At 41.5% G+C, this 22,093-nt stretch overlaps 1 protein-coding gene across 2 annotated transcripts in view; it reads left to right on the forward strand.

The window, feature by feature from the left end:
- Positions 1-18,878, forward strand: part of P4HA2 (prolyl 4-hydroxylase subunit alpha 2) — a 30,736-nt gene extending 11,858 nt beyond the window's left edge. Inside the window, exons 5-15 of one of the 2 annotated variants that reach the window (XM_082490112.1) lie at positions 1,039-1,176; positions 2,470-2,709; positions 5,408-5,619; positions 6,467-6,643; positions 10,595-10,665; positions 10,900-10,999; positions 12,150-12,203; positions 14,666-14,725; positions 16,982-17,050; positions 17,504-17,600; positions 18,354-18,878. In XM_082490112.1, coding sequence (XP_082346238.1) covers positions 1,039-1,176; positions 2,470-2,709; positions 5,408-5,619; positions 6,467-6,643; positions 10,595-10,665; positions 10,900-10,999; positions 12,150-12,203; positions 14,666-14,725; positions 16,982-17,050; positions 17,504-17,600; positions 18,354-18,424 — 1,289 coding nt within the window. In that variant the 3' untranslated portion in view covers positions 18,425-18,878. Of the gene's footprint in view, positions 1-1,038; positions 1,177-2,469; positions 2,710-5,407; positions 5,620-6,466; positions 6,644-10,594; positions 10,666-10,899; positions 11,000-12,149; positions 12,204-14,665; positions 14,726-14,793; positions 14,860-16,981; positions 17,051-17,503; positions 17,601-18,353 lie in introns of both variants that reach the window. The other variant, XM_082490111.1, reaches the window with a different exon arrangement.
- The last annotated feature ends 3,215 nt before the right edge of the window (positions 18,879-22,093 follow it).

The raw sequence follows: 22,093 nt of genomic DNA on the forward strand, positions 1-22,093 counted from the left end.
CAGTCTGTCGAAAACAGGATAATATACAATTGCTGTCTGTAAACCTATCCTTCTAAATAAATGTTTCCAGTACTAATCTTTGTTTTTGCATCATATTGTCAAAGTGTCTGCCTGAATTTGCTTCCATAGCTTGCTTTTTTTTAAATGCAGGTTTATTTTTACTGGACTCCTTGAAAGTAGGGGAGAAGAGGCTATGTTTTTCAGGCAGAACATTGCATGTTTTCCATTTCTACTCTGCATATGCTAAAGTTTAGGTACTTTGAAGTTTTTTCCAGCCAAGATTTTTATTGCCTTTTGGAATAGTCATCCTAGATGGAAATAAAATACTCAATTCTATTGTGTACTTCTGTCATTAATTCTTTTTTCTAAAGGCTTCCTTTTCCAGTTCTGCTTGCTACACAACTGGAAATGGCTGGGTGGTTTTCCTTCAGTTGACTGTTCCTGCTTCTGCCCAACCAACCTGCTATACCGCCTTGATATATTTCTGCAGCGCATTTAGTTTTATTTCTAAATGTTTTCTGTCTTTACCTGTCAGGTTTAAAAGCCCCTTACTGAGTAAGGCCCTACCCCTACTTAGGGGATCGTGGATCAGGGTCTCTGTCCCTTGCACTGGGATTTGGAAAGCTCTCATGGCTTTATGGGTTGGAGTACAGTCTGAAGTCATTGTCGGGTACTATGATCTGCAGTTGTCTCTGTGGATATTGCAAGAGCACTGATGAAAGAGATCAAGTTTTCGTGCTAGGAGGCATTACAGGAGAATGAAGGTTGTTGGATTCACATTGTACTTTAGTAATTGTGTGGCACAAGAAAACAGGGGTGTTTAGTTATTTATGCTTTATCTTTTGCTCGTGAGCTGTATTTCTTAAAATGAGATGGAAAACAATGTTTTTGTAACTTGAGAGCCTAATAAGAGGCATTAAACCTGGATTATTTGAATCTCAATTCCCAAAACAAAGCAGATGTTTCCTCTTCTGTGTTAAACTGGTACTGATATTTATTCAGACTCTGGAAGTAATATCTTTCCCTTTTACTGCAAAGGTTTTATTGCAAATCTTACAATTCAGCGTCAGTTTTTTCCAACTGAAGAAGATGAGACTGGAGCTGCGAAGGCTCTGATGCGCCTGCAGGACACATACAAACTGGATCCTGAAACTCTCTCGAGAGGGAACTTACCAGGTAAGTGCACAAAGGTCTCCTCTCCTTTAAAAGGAAGGAAGTGGTAACATCCTTAAACTCTCTCCAAAAGTCCTTTTTCAGTAGTGAGGAAGAACCATGGTGCTGAAAGTCCGTGCAGCTTAGATGCTTAAGGGCTTATCTGCTTCAGTACTTTGAGAACAGCCTTGAGGTGATTCCCACCTGAGCCAAGGTGCCACGGTCTGCAGTGACCAGCTCGAGTAGTATTTTTTTTAATTAAAGTTACTTTAAAAGACAATGCTGATTTTTTTTTTTTTTTTTTTTTTTTTTTTTTTATAAAATCACTATACCAAAACAACAAAGGACAACATATTTTCTTGTGCTGGTTACTGTGTAAGCAAATACTATGGGTACTTCCTGTCCCCAATAACTTATGAACCGAGGGAAGGAGCTGCTCCATAATTCATTGCTCTGATGGCTCTTACAAAGCTTGGCTCTGTTCTTGTTTGTTGTGGTCTTCCAGTGAGGCTTTGGTTGAATCTCTTTGCTCCTGTTCTTTCTGTGAAATGGGGACTAACAGTTTTTGCCACAGATGGATGTTTTGGAAAGTACGTAGGTATATTGGGGTGCTTCAGTGTTTTGGCAGCTGAGTCCTGATAAATGTTTGTTGCTGCTGCTTATGAGAGACTTACTGAAACAGGTTATGGTTGCTAGCAACACACTACTTATGAACTGAATAAGCTTCATTAGAGTGTGGGTAGATGAGGTGACAAAACAGGTTTAGTTATTATATGTAGGTTATTAACAATGAACTTAAAATGAAGTCTTATCTGTGCATCTCCTGAGCTGGAGCAACTGGAAATCCATGCACAGTTACAGTCAAATGGGTACCCAGTTTGTCTAAATAACAATCAACTTGCTTATGCACAAATATACACCTCCAGAAGAGAGCAAACAAGCTAGCTCTGCATATGGTCAGGCTTCTCTGATCATCTAACAGTGTTAATTTTTAGGTTCAGTAAAATCTGTTAAGCTGTTAGTGTGCTCTGCCTTTGTCTACAACAGAAAACGCAATAGCTTAACACTAACTTCTATGTTAAGCTTCTCTTGGTTTCCAAAGGAACTAATGCCACAGAATGTAATATTTAGAATGTAATCTTTAATTCTGAAAGTGATCAGTTTGGTACAGATCCTGAATACTGTCAGAGCATTGTCTTTTGGAAGCCTTTTTGATGATAAAAGCATGTATATACAGATATTCCTCAATGCGTCCTGTGTATTTGAAGGCAAAGATGCTTCTGTGTGGATTGCTTAAAGCTATTTTTTTGTTTTTAGGAACAAAATACAGATCCTCTTTGACAGTAGGTGACTGCTTTGGTATGGGGAAGACTGCTTACAATGACGGAGACTACTATCACACAGTACTCTGGATGGAACAAGCCTTAAAACAACATGATGAGGGGGAGGATACGACAGTCAGCAAAGTGGAGATCCTAGATTATCTCAGCTATGCTGTTTTCCAGTTTGGGGATTTGCACAGAGCCATGGAGCTTACCAGACGTCTGATATCCCTTGGTAAGAACAAAAAACCTACTATTCTAGTGTTGGGGAGAGTTGCCAGCAACAGAGCCAAGAACAGTTGTGGCCCATACCTATTGGTGAGCTGACTGGAAGGACATCCTGCCAGATGACTTGTAATAAACATAGCTCCTAGAAAAAAAAAAACAACAGTCTACTTATGCATGAAGTATCTTTAACAAGCTATCTTATAATCTATGCTGTTATTACTCAAAGACCAAATATGTGTGTCACTGCACCTGCGTGCTTTGCTTCGGTATACTGAGATGTTGTATTTGGGAATGGTTAAAGTCTGGGTTCTTTCAACCAGAGATCAGGACTACCATGGACTTAGGCAGAGTGCTTGTATCTTCTGTAAAGTCCTACTGACTACAAGTATTTCTCTTTATTCCTCAGTGCAGGTATTCTTTGAAGCTGGAAGAATACTTTGCCTGAGATCTTAAAGTTTGTTTCTGAATATCCAGAACAGATTGAGTTTCTTAAAACCTCCTTTTATCTCTGGTCTGTTTCTGGCTTTCTCTTGAGTAAGCAAATAAGCATTGCTTCCTATAGAACTTTGCCTGCTTCCTGCATTGGAATTAAAATTAACATCTACTGTTATGTATTTGTATGTTTTTGTAATCAGCTGAGGTTCTTAATTTAGATATTAGCTGCATTCTGAGAGTGGGTGAAGTCTTTCTGTTGAAAAATATGTATCAGTCTAATTTCTGCAGAAACTGGAATTCGTAGTTTAAAATTTACAAGAATATGAATGTGTATTGAATCTAGCTCCCTCTGCAATAACAAGGCTTAGCACTGATAGCAGAATTCAAATCCTTATCAGCACCAAACAGTGTAACAGACTTGGCAGTCCCTTCTGGGAGCAGCAGCTTCCTCTGCCCTGGGCTCAACTTCCTTATCTGGCCACTATTAGCCTATGCTCTAATGAGTGGTTACCTCTGTGGCCTTCTGGGTTAGTTAAATAAGATAAACACAATAAGCTTGGGAGGGTCAGAAGGGAAAGAAACTGTTCTTGGTGCTAGTGTCCAGAAATACTTTGTGGTGAACAGGGAATTGTTCCTTCTTAGTTGTGCTGGGTAAAGATCTATTGATGATGGATCTTGCACCCATTTTTAAAAAGGGTAGAAAGGAGGACCCTGGAAACTATCGACCTGTCAGCCTCACCTCTGTGCCTGCGAAGATCATGGAACAGTTCCTCCTAGAAGCTGTGTTAAGGCACGTGGAGGACAGGGAGGCAGCCAGCATGGCTTCACCAAGGGCAAGTCCTGCCTGACCAACCTAGGGACCCTTTATGGTGGAGTGACTACATCAGCGGACAAGGGAAGAGCCACAGATGTCATCTAGCTGAACTTCTTTAAGGCCTTTGACACAGTCCCCCACAACGTCCCTCTCCAAATTGGAGAGATTATGGCTTTGATGGGTGGACTGTTTAGTGGATGAGGAATTGGTTCGATAGTTGCATCCAGAGGGTAGTGATCAACAGCTCAATGTCCAGATGGAAATTGGTGACAAGTGCTGTCCCTCAGGGGTCTGTCTTGGGACTAGTACTGTTTAATATCTTCATCAATGACATGGACAGTGGGGTAAGTGGGTAAGAACCTCACGAGGTTCAACAAGGCCAAGTGCAGGGTCCTGCACCTGGCTTGAGGCAACCCCTGATATCAATGCAGGCTGGGGGACGAAGGGACTGAAGGGATTTGGGATTATAGCAGCCTTCCAGAACTTAAAGGGGGCCTACAGGAAAGATGGGGATGGGCTCTTTATCAGGGAACGTAGCGACAGGATGAGGGGTAATGGTTTCAAACTGAGAGAAGATTTAGCCTAGATAAAAGGAAGAAATTTTTTACAATGTGGGTGGTGAGACACTGGCCCAGGTTGCCCAGAGGGGTGGTAGATGTCCCTCCTGTCCCTGGAAACATTCAAGGTCAGGTTGGTCAGGGCTCTGAGCAACCTGATCTAGTTGAAGATGTCCCTGGTTATTGCAGGGCAGTTGGGCTAGATGACTTTTAAAGGTCTTTTCTAACCCAAACTATTTTATGATTCTGTTTATTAATTCATACCAACATCATTAATAAACCCACTAATGATAGGTCCAATGATGCTAGTGATCCAGGCTACCTCCCATGTAAACCTGTTACAAACATCTAGAGATGGATGCTGTATCCATGGACGTGCATACCTCTGAGCTTCCTGACTTTGGAAGCAGTCTTTGGGACTGAAGTCTGTGGCTGGGACTCCACCAGTCCTTGGTTAAAGCATGCTTGTGCAGGGGGAATGAGAAACACGGTGGAGAGGAGGGGTGCAATAAGTAGGGTAGCTTGGTCTCTGCTGATGAGCTCTATGATATGCTTATCTCAGGTAGAAGTGGGCAGAAAAGTTGAGACAAAAGGAGGGGTGTGAAGACCGAAAATCACTACTTTTTTTTTTTTTTTTTTTTGCCCCTTGAGGTACAAGTTTTGTGATAGGTCCTTCCGGAAATGATTCTTTCACAGGCTATGCCTGTCTTCCCTCTGCAAAGACAGAAACTTCCCAGTGCTGGTTTTCAGTGCAGATTGGCACCAATGCCTTTGGTTACCTGATAATGCTTTAGGAAAGGAAGAATTATTGCTGTGTCTTGATACAAAGACTTGTTTGTATTGACAGTTCATGAGATTGCATAAATCGCTGGTTCTGTCTGTTTTTTCTCTCAATGAAGACAGTACTCATGAGAGAGCAGGCAGTAATCTGCGGTACTTTGAGAAATTGCTGGAGAAGGAGAGAGAGGAGAAGGAGAAAGAGAAGTCAATGAACAAGACCGTGATGACAACAGAACCAGTGGTGCAAAGTGGTGCCTATGAGAGGCCTCTTGACTACTTGCCAGAGCGTGACATCTATGAGGCCCTTTGCAGAGGTGAAGGGGTAAAAATGGTAAGAGAAAGGCAAGACTTTCCTGACTATGCTGCCTTTGCATAAGGGCCATCAAGCTTGCTGGGAGGTGTTAAGTTTTTTGCATTCTGTGAAGCTGTGGGTTTTTTTTGTTGTTTTGTTTGTTTTTTGTTTGTTTTTTTTTAAGAAAAAATTAAGTGTAATTCTGCCCAGGCTGAGATTTGTACCTTATGTCTTGGCCTCTCTATCTTTAGCTATTAATCCCAGACAGAAAAACAGCTCTCAACTGTACCTCTTAAAGGTTGTTGAGAATTGATTCTCCCCAGTCTGTCTACTCAGCCGTTTCAATTGCTGGCTGTACCGATATACCAGGAGGCTTTTTCCACTGAGAGCTCGTTATGCTTTGCCGCACTTACAGAATCACATTATTCCTTCCCTTTTGCATCTTAAAGACATGTCCTTCTGGGGTGACTGTTTTCACCAACCAGTCTCCAGTACCTCTCAACAAATGTGGCTTTAGTTCTCAGTGCAGGGAAAGGAATCCATTTATTCAATCTGCATAGTCTTAATTACAAGAACAAGACTTTTTTTTTTTTACAGCTGGCTGTTCGTATAGTTATTTGCTTAATCTGTGACCTATTATTGTTTAACTCTGCTAAAGGTTAGTGTTTCAGATATTGATAAGTGGTACCTTGAGATGGCGTATGTTGGGGTTTTTTTATTTGCAGTAAATTGCAGAATCACTCATGCTTACCTCTTAAATTTACTAGTCACCTGATGACTTTTCCAGTGTCTGTGGAATGAAGCTCATTTTGGGTTTTGTCTAGCGTGTTTTAAGTTCATGAAAAATGGTTTAGCAAACAATGTTTTGTTTGGTATTTTGTTTCAGACACCTCGAAGACAGAAAAGACTATTTTGTAGGTACCATGACGGAAACAGAAATCCTCACCTCCTCATAGCGCCTTTTAAGGAAGAAGATGAATGGGATAGCCCTCATATTGTCCGATACTATGATGTCATGTCTGATGAAGAAATTGAGAAAATTAAACAACTAGCTAAGCCAAGGGTAAGTTTGTCCTGTTCCATCTCACTAGTGATTGCTAATTCCATGCTTTAATCTCCATTAGCAAAGACTAAGCAAAGAATTTGAAAGATCTGTTCTCATGCTACAAATGAGACACTACAGTTGTGAGCCTAAGTGGAACGATTTCGAAACTGCCTGGTGATGTAGAACCATAAAGTCCAGGCTGCTGAAGGTATCTATGCATTGTTGCACTTAATTATGCAAAGTTCTCAGTAAATGCCTTGGAAACCTTTTAGGAACCTAGGGACCAGACCTGAAAAGGTAGATGATTGACTGGCTTACAATGATAGGAGCAGGTGTCCAATATACCTTAAGTCTGCCTTTCGAAATGGAGCTGAACTTGAAAACAGAATTAAAAAAGCCCAAATCTCAACCCCCCCATTGTTTCTTCTCAATTCTGTTAAGTTGTGTTAGAAGAATGTCTAGGGGTTGGGTTTTTGCCTCGGTAACCTGGAATCCACCGCTTCTGTTTTAAACCATAGCGGGGACCTGCACAGAGACAGGTGCTTTAGATGCCACGGTGCATCCACAAGTGGAACTGCAGTGTTTTCGTGAAGCCACACACAGCTCGCTGGGAATAATGTGATACAGTTAACACAGACTGGAGAAATCATTTGTGCTCTTAAGTAATTCCCAGTCTGGGACTTGGGAAGGATGGAGTACTTGTAAGGAAGAATGCACAGTACAGTCACTCTCCCAGAGCGCTTCAGAACTGACTTTTCCACCTAGATAGCTGGCTCTTGAGCAGCGGAGAAACAGATGTGACTGCTTCGGTATGCTAGGTGTAGAGCCACCTTAAAGGCAGCAGCTTTGAGTGGGAACCCTAGTTTTGATGCAGTACCTATTACCAATGGTGTGAATTCTGGTGACTCTGCACGCAATAAAAAAGCAGCTACCCAGTGCAAAACTAGTAATTATCTTGTCTGATTTTTCTGGAGGTGGAATTTCCTGTCTAACTGTTTCCTTTCTAGCAAAAAAAAAAAAAAAAAAGTCTGGCAGCGCGAGGTCAGTAGCAGATGCTACACCTTACTTTTCTGTCAGGTCTGACAGGCATGTAAAACTAAGCGCTTCTATTTTTGTAGATGAATGGTTCATTTTAGTACTCTTCTAGCTACTGCTATGTAACGTGGTACTAAAATTCCAGTCAAGAATTACCCTTCTATATGTGTTTCTACGTGTAAACATAAATAGTTAGAAACCGATTGAGAAACTGGTGCTTCCTAAGACCATTAATAATTTGGGATGTTTGTGAAGCTGGACTTCTATGACTACCAGCCAGCTATGGGAGCGTTGGCAGAACACTCCTGTCTCAGTGAGGACTCTCACCTCCGTAAATGGAGACTTTTTCCTATTACATCACACTATAAAACTTCAAGAGCTTCAGATAAAATGGAAACATTCAAATAGAGCGTATCAATTAACCTATTTTATCAAATCAAGCACATTCTAAATAAGGTAGCTATTAATTTTTTTGTTTGGTTTTCCCTTTTTGGTCAAAGTTTTATGGAAAGTCTTAAGTCTTGCTTGCTGAATTTTGTTTATATTACTAGTGTCACAGGAATTTTTCATATAATCTATGTAGTGTAGAACTGGGATCAGTCCCTGTAAGAGTAGGTGAATATTGTAGTCTTAAGATTCAGGTAAGAGTTTTCAATTTAAAAAAAAAGGCAACCATTTGCTTAGAACTTGTTTTTTGTAAATCTCTCTGTAGCTCAGATGCATGAAAAGCTTTAAATTCTGCAGTACTGCTGAAAGAATGGAAAATGCAAGTCCTGTGATGAGCTGGTCCTTAATAAATACAGCTTAATTTCAGCCAGGAAATTTTAGTTCGTAGTCATGGAAGCTTTCAGACAGAACTCTGTAGTATGTTAGTTTTGGGCTTAGAAAGATGAGTGTTTCCTTTGTTCTAAAATGCATTTGCAAGAAATTTGGGTCCAAGCACTTTAACATTATCTGCAGTTTACAGTTGCCAATATTTTTTGTTTTGTAGAGAAACAACATCTGTACATATTTGAGAGTAGCTGTTTTCAAGTTGGTTTTCATGCTCGTTCTGCAAAATGCAATCATTTTTACGCCAGTTCCAAAAAGTAGTTCCAACTTTTCAGGCAATACATCAGAGCTGACAGGGAAGGGTCGAGAAAATTCTTAACTTTATTGGTGTGGATAGCATTGGGACAGGTCTGCTGTGGAAGTATGAGAACCTTATTCCCCAAATTCTGGATGTTACCTGCAATACAGGCATGCCTGAACAGCGGAAAATATGGCATGGAGGGGGACACTTGGATATCTTTGAACTCAATGCTATAGGATTTCAGCAATACTGAATTTCAGAGGAAAAGCCAATGGAGTGTGTGCTAAACTAAACGCAGATTCTAAGACGACTGGATGAAGCTTCTGACGGATATAGTGTGTTACGATGATTTTTCAAAGCCCAGATAATGCCTATTATAAGGCTGCTTTCTCCACCCTGAAGGAGGAAGCCTCACATTTAGCAGCTGGTTGTACCAAGTGAGGTATAGATTATGTGTCTCGAATGAAGAAGCCTGCCTATCAGAAAGAGAAGAGGAGATACGGAATAATATGCTTATTATTTTAGTTCTTATTAGGCTTATTTTAGTTCTGGTTTATTTAGATCAAATGTTTCGTGCCGAAATCAAGCAAATATATACAAGCTTGAAAATGGCAGCAGAATGAAAAGTTTGGGAAGCTAAATTATATCCCTAAAGCTATGCTTTGTTGTACAAGGGAGGAGCAACGTTCAGTCAGCCTGGCTCTTCTGTTGTGATTTATGTAGGAGAAATCTGGAACAAAATAACAGTGAGTCAGAATTACAGGAACAGCTATGCCAAGAACTCTTGTATAGGGACAAGACAGCTGACATGGACTGTAGAGCTGGCTGAAGACTTATTTGAGGAAAAATGGAGGCAATAATGACTGTGTGCTCTGAACAAAATGCAAATAAGGTGGCTTTCTGTGACCTATAATTAAGTGGAAGGAAGGAGGCATGATTTAAAGTGTTTGTGGTTTGCAGGAGTTAAATTTAAATGTGGTCTGAGTTTACAGTCAAAGAAAGGAGTGTCCCAGTTCTTGTTCTCAGCTGCGAGTATAAAACCAAAGCGACCTGTTGTGTTATGCTAGCGGTACTCTATCGCTTTGACACCACAGCAAATCTGACCAGTTTTGCCAAGTTCCAAACTTTCCCTACAAATACGGTGATGATGCATTACTCCCTAATTAAAATGTATAGGTGAACTGTGCTTCTGCAGAGTTACCTTCATAATGGAGTAACATCTCAAACTGTCTCTGTGAATTACGTGTTCCAGGCCTCTTCTGACTGGAAAAATCTGAGCACAATGCTGTTGAGAGTTGCTCTCAGGAGTTTTCTATCGTGGATTTGCCTGCCCCATAGTTTTTAACTCAGGCTGTAAAAGTTTTCACTTGTTTTTTTTTTTTTTTTTTTTTTTCATCTAGTAATGAGGTTGGGTTTTTTCAGTCCACATGAGGAGCAGGCTGCTTAAATTTATGGAGTACCCAATGATTTTTCTCTTTGCTAAGAACCTGGGCTTCATATGTTGCTAACTTTTGTTGTTGTTCCCTCTTGTTAATATTGACTCCAGCTGTTTAAAAAAAAAAAAGTACCTTCAAATCCTGTTCAGCAAGCAGTACTTGTGGATTTAATGAATATCATGGCTTGTGTGGTCAGTCAAATTCTTTCTCCAGGATCAAATGCAGGTGATGGATTGCACTTGTGCTTCTGCATGTACTGATTTTAGCATGAAATCAGAACAAACTCTAGGTTGGAGAGAGAACTTTCATCCAATGAAATATTGAAATTGGAGAAATCAGGTGTTGATTTTGGTTAAAATGAGAGAATTTTTTTTTCTAACCTGTCCTTGATATGTTTCTTCCCCCTTGGGATTTCTTTTGACACAGCTGGCACGGGCCACAGTACGTGATCCCAAAACCGGTGTCCTTACAGTGGCTAGCTACAGGGTATCCAAAAGGTAAGCATAGAGAAGAGTTTAGCTGTAAGGTTTTTGTGCTTAACAGCCATCATCTGCTACCTACAGCTGCAAACTTGAACTGCTTTGCATGTAGCAAAAGCTTGCACAACGAATGCATGGTAAATGGCTGTCTCAGCCATCTGACCGAAGGCAGAAGAATCCTTCTGCCTTGGGAAATGGGTGCTTGTGGTTGGTGTTCCAAAATAACATGTTTTGATTCTTCCCTTATCCCAGCTCCTGGTTGGAGGAAGATGATGATCCTGTTGTGGCCAAGGTGAATCAACGAATGCAGCAGATCACAGGGTTAACAGTGAAAACAGCTGAACTATTGCAGGTTGGTACGCTTGTCTCATCAGATCGCATCCTGGTAAAATCAGCTGCTGGTCTGGGTGGTCTGGTGCTTACGCAGTTATAAACATAAGCTGGCTCTTACCCAGTCCCTTTTAGGGGTTCTGTTGTCTGCTGTTTATGAAGACTGTGGGGTGTTCCCAGCTGCTGCTAGCTTTAAGGACCTAGCAGGTAGATGTTTTCCCTTTTGTGTGCCAGGCAGAGAAGGGTGGAGATATCGAGGAACAGAAGATAACTTTGTGCAGGAATCTGTAATTTACTGACTTATTTTGAGGAAAATGCCTGCCACTTATTTTCAAGTCTGCAAAGGTTGAACCTCTTTCCTAGTAAAGCTTTCAAAGACCCAAATATTTTTCATAGTCCTGCTATATTCTCATATGAAATCTGATCTTTGGCTGGCTGTTGGGGAGAAGGAGAGGAGTGGTACAGCACTGCCAGAATAGCTGTACCTTAGCATGTTTACTGCTTCTCTCCCTCCATGGTCCTTGAATTCCTGTTTTAGAGCCCGATGGAGGTGCTGTTGATTACTGGCCATCCACAGAAACCAGGTAATTGCATAGTGGTCTTGGAGACATGTGAAGTGCAGCCTCAGAGTAACTAAATCATAAGTTATGTGATCTTCAGATAAAGTAAGCAAAGTGGTGCTTTTAAGCTACTTTGAGCTTTCTGTGTTCCTGGATGGACATATGTATGTAACAGATCATACACGTGTGACCCAGAATCTAATTCTGGGCTGTGTATCTCCTAGTTTGGACACACGTACTAGAGAAATACATGCACTCAGCTCCTTCCTCTTCAGAGAGAGCAAGAGCATGGTAAAACTACTGCTGCGAATTCATGTTAAACAGGCTCTTGTACTGATAAGTAGAGTGCTGCCACTGAGAAATGTTTGGTAGTCAAAAATACTCTCAGTGAAACCCTTCAACTAGGAAGGGGAAAGAGCACTTAAATTGTTTCTCATCTATGTACCTCATTTCGGGCAATCTAAAGAGAAATCTGGTGTGCTACAGATAACAATCTGGCCACAAAGTGCTGTTTCTCAAAGCATGTTTTGGATCTCTGAGGGCAAATGCTATCTTCTGCAGCAGTCACTTGCAGTTCAGTAGATGTTTATGGTTCCTTCTTCCCCACTGTAGGTTGCCAACTATGGAATGGGAGGGCAGTATGAGCCACACTTTGATTTTTCTAGGGTAAGATCACACTTTCAATTATTTCTTGGTGGGGAGGGGGGAACAGTTTGTTTTGAGAGAAAACTGTTGAAACTGTCTTCTGTTAAAACACTTAATATGTAGCCCTCTTGCATGGATGGATGATGACTTTTAAAAAGCCTTCATGCTGCCTTCTCTTATGCTGAAGGTTCAGCAGAACAATGAACAAATCTGCCGGCTTATCTTTGTCACCTTGGTTCCTTGCACAGTATAGAGATGCTAAAAGGGAGTCATGCAGCACTCAAATATGCTCTTTCCATTACTTCATTAGGAAACTGAGGTCTGCAAGCCCTCAGTTGTGAGTCTGTATTGTTCTATTAGGCTTCTGAATTCAACAAGGTTGTCTGCATCCTGCTTCGTTGGGTGTTTTAAATGAACTTTGCAGGAGCTGGCTGAGCAGGAGATGTCCCGTTGCCTCCCTCCAAAAAAGTAGCTGTTATGGAAATCTTCGTGGGTCATACAGCCCTTCTGGCAAAACCCGTAATGTGGGTGCAGCTATAGGGCCCAAAGAGGGTTTGTTGGGTCCGTGTTCAGGACAGTGCCACAGTGAGCTGGAGAAATTGCAGGTGGCTGGTGCTGGATCCGCACTAGGCACTAGAGGGCTCTACCTGGCAGATAACAGCTCTGGTTTGCTGCAAACGGGGAGAAAAAGGGAACAGGTTCTTAATTGTCACCCTAAACCAGTTTGTGAACGTGCTAATCATACTGAAAAGCTATGGTGACTGGTAATTTCAAATATAAAATCCACCTGATGCCTTGGTTTCCAGTGGAACCGTGGCATTTCAAAGGAATCTGGCTTAATTCAGGCTGTCCCGGTGGTTTTACCTGATAGAAGGGATTGCTGCAGCCAGAGCGCAAACTGATAATTGAGTGCAGAATTGAAGGCACTCTACTTAGCACTGTTTAAAAAAATAAAAAAAAAAAAAAATTCTGAACTTCAGCACTGTGGAAGCTCATATTCGTTAGCTTTGGCCTCTTGAGAGAATTTTCCTGTTAACTTCAAGACTGCTCTGTTTCCTGAGTCAAGCAAAGGCTCTTAAATTCTCTTCGAAGCCTTTGAACTCAAGGACCTCAGCCATCAAATTGGCCAGTGCGGACTTTACTTTTGGATTAGGCAGCTGGGGCAGAGCTCCACTTGGAACGTAACCTTGGCTGCAGTCATCAGTTAAGGGAAGGCAATTGCAGAATTTGCCATAGTTTTGGACTGGTCCTGCAGGCTCTCTGTGCATCACAGATTTCAGTGTTGAAATCCAGAGGTACTGCTGTCTCTCCCCAGCTCCTGATCAGCCTTGCAGCTTTTTGTTCCCTTGCAGTTTTCAAATAGGGAGGCTGTAATAGTTGCATGTTACAACTTTGAGATTTTATTGGTTGCTCAAAAGTTAGAGAAATCTTTTGCTATTGACGTTCCGAAATGCATGGCCGGACCTGGGTTTGGCAGCAGTGGCAGAAACCAGGGAATCTCGGTGCTCTTATGTTGGCTCTTTTGGATTGAATTTGCATACGCAGATGTAAGAAACTTTAATTTTTGGTGGTTGTTTTTTATTTTTCATGAACCCCTTTCAGGAAAGACCTCTTATTTCTTGAAATATACTTCAAGTGGGTTGTACTATAACATCTTAGAGATGATGTCTGTTTTTTTCCTTGCTGTTTGTCTTTTCTAATACTGATTTCTTTGCTTTAAATGTTAAAGACTATTGGTTTTGTGTAGAAGAGTGCGCTTTAATGACTCCTGGCTGAAATTACTTCCTGACTATTAGCAATGTAAATAAACTTTTAATTGCATTTTTTTGAAGGGAGGAGAGACACATTGGTATTCTAGATATACTTTCTGCTTCTAAACTGGCACCGGTGTGATCTCATACTTGAATAAACAAAACTCAAAATGTTTCCTGCAGAGTAAAGATGATTTGATCTTTTTGATGTGGTCCGTGGTCCTTGGTCCCAAACAGGCAACCACCTGAAAGTTCATTATTGCTATTCTGCAATTTTGCCTGCTGGCAAAAAATGCATTTTCTCTTCTCATGACAGAATTTCTTTGAGTCACTACTACTTTTACGAGAATCTCGTATGTTATCTAAAGGCCACTGAAGATGAGTTTTTCATATTCCCATCAGTTGTTGACTTGGGATCAGTGTCGAGTGCAGTAATGGCCTGTTATTAATTTTGCTTGGGGTAACATCTGTGCCACAGGCCCTGAAAACATAGCTTCCACTCTGCCCTAAGAATTGCTTCAGTGCTACTTCTGACAGCATCTGAGTGCTATGTGCCTGCAGTTATGCACCCTGGCTGCAATTTGTGATGGCTTTAACGTTGGCCTGTATCAATTGTCCCCTTTCTATTCCAACTCTTTAAACTGGGCTTAGAGATCTCTCTGCAGAGCTACACGTATGTAACTCTAGTGTGAGCCCGTTTGGAACTTGGGTTAAAGTTGTTGTCTGTTACAGCGACCCTTTGACAGCACACTCAAATCGGAAGGAAATAGGCTAGCGACGTTTCTTAACTATGTAAGTACCTCTGTTTGTCTGCTGTCTGTGAGCTTGAAGTTTGCAGTTATTCTCATTTAATTTTATAGAAAGATGAGCCAGATGCTTTCAAGCGGTTAGGGACTGGAAATCGTGTGGCCACTTTTTTAAACTATGTAAGTATGATGATCCTTGCGTTGAGTGTAACTTTAGCAGCATCTTGTTTTTTTTCAGCTTGTGCAGTTGGTTATCTGTAGAGATTCCCTGGCATCTGGAAGTAGGGACTTCATTGTTCTTGCAGCATCAGGTGCTGTCCCGTCTCAGTTGACAGAATTCTGGTGGTATTTAACTTCAGAGCAGAAAATTTGCATATTGGCCCTAGCTTCCCCTTTTGGCCACTCTACTGTGAAGTCTTTGACTTCATTGAATTCCTGATGGTGGGAGAGGAGGATTTGGCTTATTTCTCAAAGACGGGTGCCTGGGGACTCCTCATGTAGTACACTGTTTGAGAACCTGACTATCCACCACTGTTTGACAGCACTCGATGTTGTGCTCCATCAGCCTCCATTTTAGCTGTTTGTCAAAGCTAGAGTTACTCTGGCATAGCTGTCACTTCGGCAAATGGAGAAGATAGCTAATTAACTCAGTGCAACGGGGTTACAAATACAGAATTGAAAAGATTCATTAGTTGCATGCATTGTACAGCCTACAGACCATGTACACTGGAGTCGTAAACATAACTGCCACTGATAGTGGTGGCCTAATGTTTTCACAGTAGTCTTCTGACAATATTTTATCTATCTATCAACCTATGCTTATGTATCAGTAATTAGATCGCCTGATCTACAGTGGCTAACTTTTGAGTGATACAACTTCAAATTTAAAATTCTGTGATAAAATATTTATGGCTCAGCTGGTATTTTGCATGTGAAACGCAGCTCAAAACAGAACCAGAAATACTTTCGACTTGATGTGGTGAGGGAGGAAATAATCTCCGAAACAAGAATTAGAATAAGATAAGTAGCTGTGAAATAGTCTGCTGCTAAGAGGCTTTAATTTTAAATTGCCTCTACCTGTATTTTGTTTGCTTCTCAGACTTTTGGACAAGCCTTGATTTAGAGTGGATGGTATGCACCTTATTCTCTGCCAGTTGTACATGGTCAAAGGTGACTTACCCTTGTATGTCCCACGTAGAACATCTCATACGTGTACCAACACCCTTACTAAAAAGAGTGGTTGTGTTGCTGAGATGTAGGTATTAACTTGCCAAGTTGCATGCACGTGCTTTCTAGTTGGCAGGGGCAAAAACCTGTGCACCTGTGGCATCTTACGCCCTTTTATTGTAGGTACCAAGCAGGAGGACACCAGAGTGGTAATAACATCTGCTTTAAACAGAAATCCAAGTTACAATAGAGAATGTGAGGACTCGGGGAGTGTATTAATAGTAGTTCGGCTGTTTAAATTTGGTGGGAGCTGGATCTGACTCCTTTGTTTCTTTTAATTAGAATCTGATCAAAAACGCACTGAAATCAGTGGAAAGACTTCCTATTTTTAATGGGAGTGTTTCCAGGATCTTCAGTGGGGTTTGGATCAAGTCTAGAATTTATAGTGAATCTATCATTACTGGTGAATTCAATAGGGTTAAATTCATTCCAGTGTAGAAGGGCAAAGCATAAAGATATATGCTTTTCTTTAGAGTCACGTAGCTGTATCTATTAAAGCTTAAGATGCATAAAGCACTTGAAGTGGTATAACATCGCTGGTGAACAGCATAGAAACAGTGCAGACAGTGAGGTTTTCTAATTGTTTGTATAGTTTTTGAAGTGGTTCACCAACATGCGTAAACTAAATTATGAAAATCAGTTCCAAAGACATGGTTTCAATTTATGAGGAAACGTGTGGTTTAACAGAGACTTACTTGTTTTTCTAATTGGATGGTAGACTGGAATGAAATTCTTGAAACTGACATACTCTGAAGTCCTCTCCCTTGTTCCAGAGTACCGGCCTATTAACGCTGCAGCTGCACAACTTCTCATGGCTATTTGTTTGTGCAATAGATTATATATATCTAGACGAAGTGCTGAACAAAAGCCCTCAGCTGCAATAAAAGCCTTCAATAGCAGGTACTGTTGCTTTTGCAGTTCATGCTGGTTGAAGTGCATCCATTCTTCATCAGCGCCTCTCGTGGAGGTGCAAGTAGAAATCCCCCTGTGTTAGGGCTTGGGGCACTTTCGCTTGTGGGACTGCGTGTACAAAAAGTGTGTGTAAGTGGAATGTTTGTGGACTTTGTTTTCTCAGATGAGTGATGTAGAAGCTGGAGGAGCTACGGTTTTCCCAGATTTTGGGGCAGCAATATGGCCCAAGAAGGTAAAGTCTGTTTTCGTGTTTTGCTTGATTTCTCCTCTTTCCTGTTACTGTCGCTTCCTCAGTGCAGTCCTGCATTTGTTTGAAAGTCAGCTAGAGTGACAAAGTGCCGATCATGGCAACGTGATCGACAGGCTGCTGTGTGTCCAGGCAGCTGTAGCTGATCGTGTGGACTTCAGGGCTGCTTATTTCATGTTAATGTATAATGCGAATGGTTTCTGTGTGGAACTGTTAATAATGAACTTGGGTTCAGATAGAACTCGCCTCTACTCTGAACATAGCTGAATTAATAGAGGAGGACTAAGGGGTTTTCTTATGTGCTGTCAGTGGTGACCTATGTTAAAGTGTTCCCTAAAAGTCTGTAGCTGAATTCATAGGTGTTTCCCCCCCTTACTGTGACCTGAACAGTTATATTGACTAGGTTCTGACTAATACAGATCTGATTTCACTTTTCAGGGAACAGCAGTGTTTTGGTACAATCTTTTCAGAAGTGGTGAGGGTGATTATAGAACAAGGCACGCAGCTTGCCCGGTACTAGTAGGGTGTAAATGGGGTAAGTAATACTCCTTTAGGAACAAAACCTGAAGGAAGGCTTGTTTGTATGCAAAGCTGGTGATATACTGAACCCTTATAAGAGCATTTAATAACCTGGGTATTGCCATTTTAACTACTGAAGTCATTTGGCCATAGTGAAAATTCCCGTCATCCGTATCACGTAGTACTAAGCGGCTACATTGTTCAGCTGTAGCTTTTCTAGTGAGGTTTTTTATGTGTAAATGGCAGCACAAAGTGTGTAAGAATGTCACTGGGCTTATGTAGCGTGTTAGCATCAGGATGATTTGAATTATCATTTGACTAGAATCAGGTCTGTTCCTACAAAGACTTGTGCATAGTTTTAACTGTAAAAGGAGGAGAGCTCCTTGTAAGGTAAATGTGAGTGTCTGGAGACTGGGAATGCCTGCTAACTGCTGAAAGCTTCTTAGGCTTCATGTCATCTGCTCCCATACCCACCACCCCACCTTCAAGGTATTCCCCTGGAGTGTCAGAGCGTACTGATCTGTAAGCGATACCAGACCCAGAATACACTGCTCTGTTACTGTTGGTCCCAGAATTGCGCAACTGGAAAGATCCTTTCTTCCCCAGCCCTTCACATGTTCCTGCGTCTTTCCCACTGGATGGGCAGAGAAGTACAAGCAGGGATCCTCAGACTGAGAGATGAGATTTTTACTTGAAGTAATAGTCTGTGTTGCAGTGATACACACAGTGGGTACGTGGTGGTAACTAATTTCGCCTCCTTGTTCCACAGTTTCAAACAAATGGTTTCATGAAAGAGGAAATGAATTCTTAAGACCTTGTGGGAGAACAGAGGTCGACTGAAACCCAGCCTGCTGCAAGCCTTTGCTTCTCTGTCTCCTTTTCTACTGTTTGTTCTTCCAGTTCATTTCTAAGAAATGATCCATCTTTTTCTCCAAGAGTCCTGGCACTTTACCCAAAAAGGAAACAAAATATGTAACACCTGTGAAAGAAAGTAAATGGCATTGTACACATACTTGTGTTCTGGTTGCTGTTATTTCCGTGTTGCCCCGGCCCCTGCCATCATCATTTGACCTGCCTTCCACCCTGCCAGCTTTCTCTGTACTAGTGGTGCAAACAGTGCTGTGGGTGATTCGGTATGTTTGAGTGACTGGTCTTGTGCCTTTTGTACCTCAAAAGATTTAGATGTTAAATATTTCTTTGAACCAAAGGGTGTTTTTTAAGTTTTGTGTACATGTTGATTTTATTGTATTTCTATGGATCACAAGTTTTGAAACAAAAATAAATGTTCTTTCCATAAAGTGATTCTCTACTCCGTGTCCTTAATAGGTATAGCGGGGCTTGGGTTTAGGGAGCAGTGAGCCTTAACTTTTTCCTTTATTGAGGGCCTGTTGCTTTGTTGCCCTTTTTCTGTAGCAAATGCACCATGGTTTTGGACAGTGTTTTATTTAAGGGTCCAGCATGTGGCACAGAACTGTTGCACCTTCTACCGAAGCTGGAAAGTTTGATTTGTGTATTGAAACTGTAATGTGTCCCGGGAGCGGGCAGGCTGCACGTCTTGGGCCAATGGCTACTGTGATCTTGGTATTATTACACTTACGAGAAGCCTTTCCCTGTGGTGTTAACTTTTCTCTTGTGGGGTGCTACTTATTTTTGATGCAAGCAGCTACAAAAATCTGGAGCCTTTCAAGACTTTCAACAGTCTTGACAATTCTCGATTCTAAAAGCCGACATCTCTCATGAAACACTGCAGTTTTAACGCAGGAACGCCTAATCTGGCAGAGCTCAACAAGCCAGTAGGGTGGCTTGCAAGCAAGTCGTAGTCTGCTTTTGAAGAGTGGAGCACAGTTTTGTCTTGCCCTTCAGACCGGTCAGGTATAATCATGCCCTTTGAACACCAGGATTCAGATTCTCTGTTGCCTTTTTGCTTTGTTAACGTGTGTGTAGTGGCCACAAGCCATGGCACGTAGGACAGCATTGTCCACAAATAGAAAGGAAATCCCAGTTCTGAGTTACAGTTTGGAAGAAATGACAGCTACATGCTTAAAAAAAAAAGCTAAGTTATGGAGAAATAGGCAAATGTTTCAGAAATGTAGAAACATAGAAACACACTGTTAGTACCAGCCTGTTGTACTGATATGCCGCTGTGCAGAGTGGATTGACGTCAGGCTGTTTCTGGTATGGGCATGACATCATGGGAATATGGATGACTGCAGGTGAACTTAAAGCCAAAAATGATAATGGTTTTACAGCCATAAGATATTGCTTAAGGTCTAGCTTGGGCAATTGTTAATATATCAATATAAGAAACTAGCTTGAGAGAGTGAAAGGAGCTTCAATTACACTGAAACGTCCAGCTGCAGTCACGATTGTCATATGGCAAACACTGGTTTCCTTTGCACTTCTCCATTGCCCGATGTTGTGCAAAGGCTGGATGAGCTAGAAAGAATGAGGTCATGCTCAAAACAACTGTCGGGCAGGATTAGAAGTGATGTACCTGCTGTCCTCCTAGAAAAGCCTTGCGGAATAGAAAGGTTTTAAATGTTACATGTAACAGATGTTATCAATCTAACGTATTGGTGATAAAGCAGTGTGACTTAGCAATATATATTCATGTGCTCCTGAATTTTACATGTGAGTAATTCATGTACTTAAAGGTCATTGCTTTTTTTAGTTACTTAGATGCAGCATGTAAGCACATATATTCACTTATGTTTAATTTTTCTGTTAAACATACACAACAGGTTGAAGAGAGAGGTCTTGGATTGTCCAGGCAGAGACTTGTTGAGCTCCACTTGTTAATGACGCTGAAATGAGGAGCATCTAGTCTTGTCAATAAGCTTTGTGTGAACAGTTATAGCAGGTAGCGATAGGAATTGCAAGACTTTTTCCTAAAGGCTTTAATGACCTAGCACAGCATAGCTCGATAGTTGCTCTCTAATTTCTCACAGTGCTCCTTTGCTTGCCATGAATGTTGTGGTTGTTGGCTGCCTGTTCAGAATATTTCATTGTTGACCTCTAGTTTTCTTAATAAAAAAATCTCTCAGCACAACATAAACTTAGGAAATAAGGAGTTTTGCTTTAAAACAAAGCATTCAACAGATGGTGACAGCCTCACAGATGCGAAGAGCTGATGATGAGCCAAAGCCACAATCTCTGGTTGGAACACTTTGGATTTTGGGGGGAGGAAGAGGAATCTACTTTGACTTTCTGTCAACATGGTATGTTGACAGATAAAGTTCACAGCGGGACTATGGCCAAAAAATCTGCACATCCCACTTCTGAAATAGTGTGGTTGGCTGGGAAATGCCATTGTTAGCTGTGTTATACTCAACTTTTAGAGCTAATTTTACTTGCTTGTTTTCTACGGGAAAAATACTATTCTGGTCTCTGCTTTGTCTTTCACCTTGCTTCAGTCTGTCCCTGAAGTAGGATGTGATGAGCGTGGATGCAGAGCTGCTCAAATGCTGAGCTTCCTCTTGTGCTGTGTGCAGGATTTGCGTATTGCTAATCTCATCTGAAGGATAATATCTGTTTTGGAGAAAGCAGCATATGTGACTCGTGGGCATTCGGTAACCGCCCAGGCGTGTTTGTGTAGTCTGGCGCACTATATTCCCTATTCTCTCTCCTGTCGTTCTAGAAGATGAACAGAAAATGGCAATTAGCCTAAAATTAAGCCTAAGGGATAGTTTCCAGACCTAAAAGACCGAAGATTCATATGCTGGAAGAAATAAGCCTTCCTCCGTCTAGGCACAGGGAGCTTCTGCCAGTGTATCACTGGTACGGTAAGTATTTGAGTCTTGTTTAGACTGAAATGGTTTTTCTCCTGACGTACTGCTGACTTCTTTATTTCACAGGGTTTAAGTACTTAGTACAGATGTTTACATGCGCTGCAAAGGCTTACTGTGGACAAGTGGCTGCCAGACACTTTGAAGTGCTTTGGGACCTTTCGGAGAGGTCTTCAGGTCACATCTGTTAGCGTTTGCTTGCTGATGTGGTCTGTAAGGCACTGCTCGGCTTAACAGGTACCGCTGAAAGCGGACACCGTGTGAACTCTCATGGAAAGATGGTCTCTTATCATGGCTGATGTAGTCATAAGAAGAAACAACCGCCCCCAGCCCGTGCCAGTAATGCACATCCAGTTCAAGCATGTGGTTTCTAAAACCCTGGCCTGAATGCTACTGTGTGGACATAAGCTGCGTCACCGAGCAGTTATGCAGCCCTCCGGCTGGGTTAGGAAATCACCCAAAGCATTAATGTTCAGCTCTGTAGATGCAGCGAAGTACTTATCTTTTCTGCCTTAGAATTTACTTCTCTTTTCTGTTACAGTGGAAAAAACGTGTGAAAATCACCTATGTAGTCACCGTGGAGGGAAAAACTGGCATCCAGATGAAAATGTGTAGTGTGAGTGGAGAAAGGGTTTGGCTGTGATGGACCAGGGAAGCTGCACAAGCTGTGACAGAGAAATTGGGGTGTTCTGCTGGGAGGGGACCACGTTTATGGTATACATTA

Source organism: Vanellus vanellus (assembly GCF_965231255.1).
Source record: "Vanellus vanellus genome assembly, chromosome: 13".
In the NCBI taxonomy this organism is placed as follows: Eukaryota; Metazoa; Chordata; class Aves; order Charadriiformes; family Charadriidae; genus Vanellus; species Vanellus vanellus.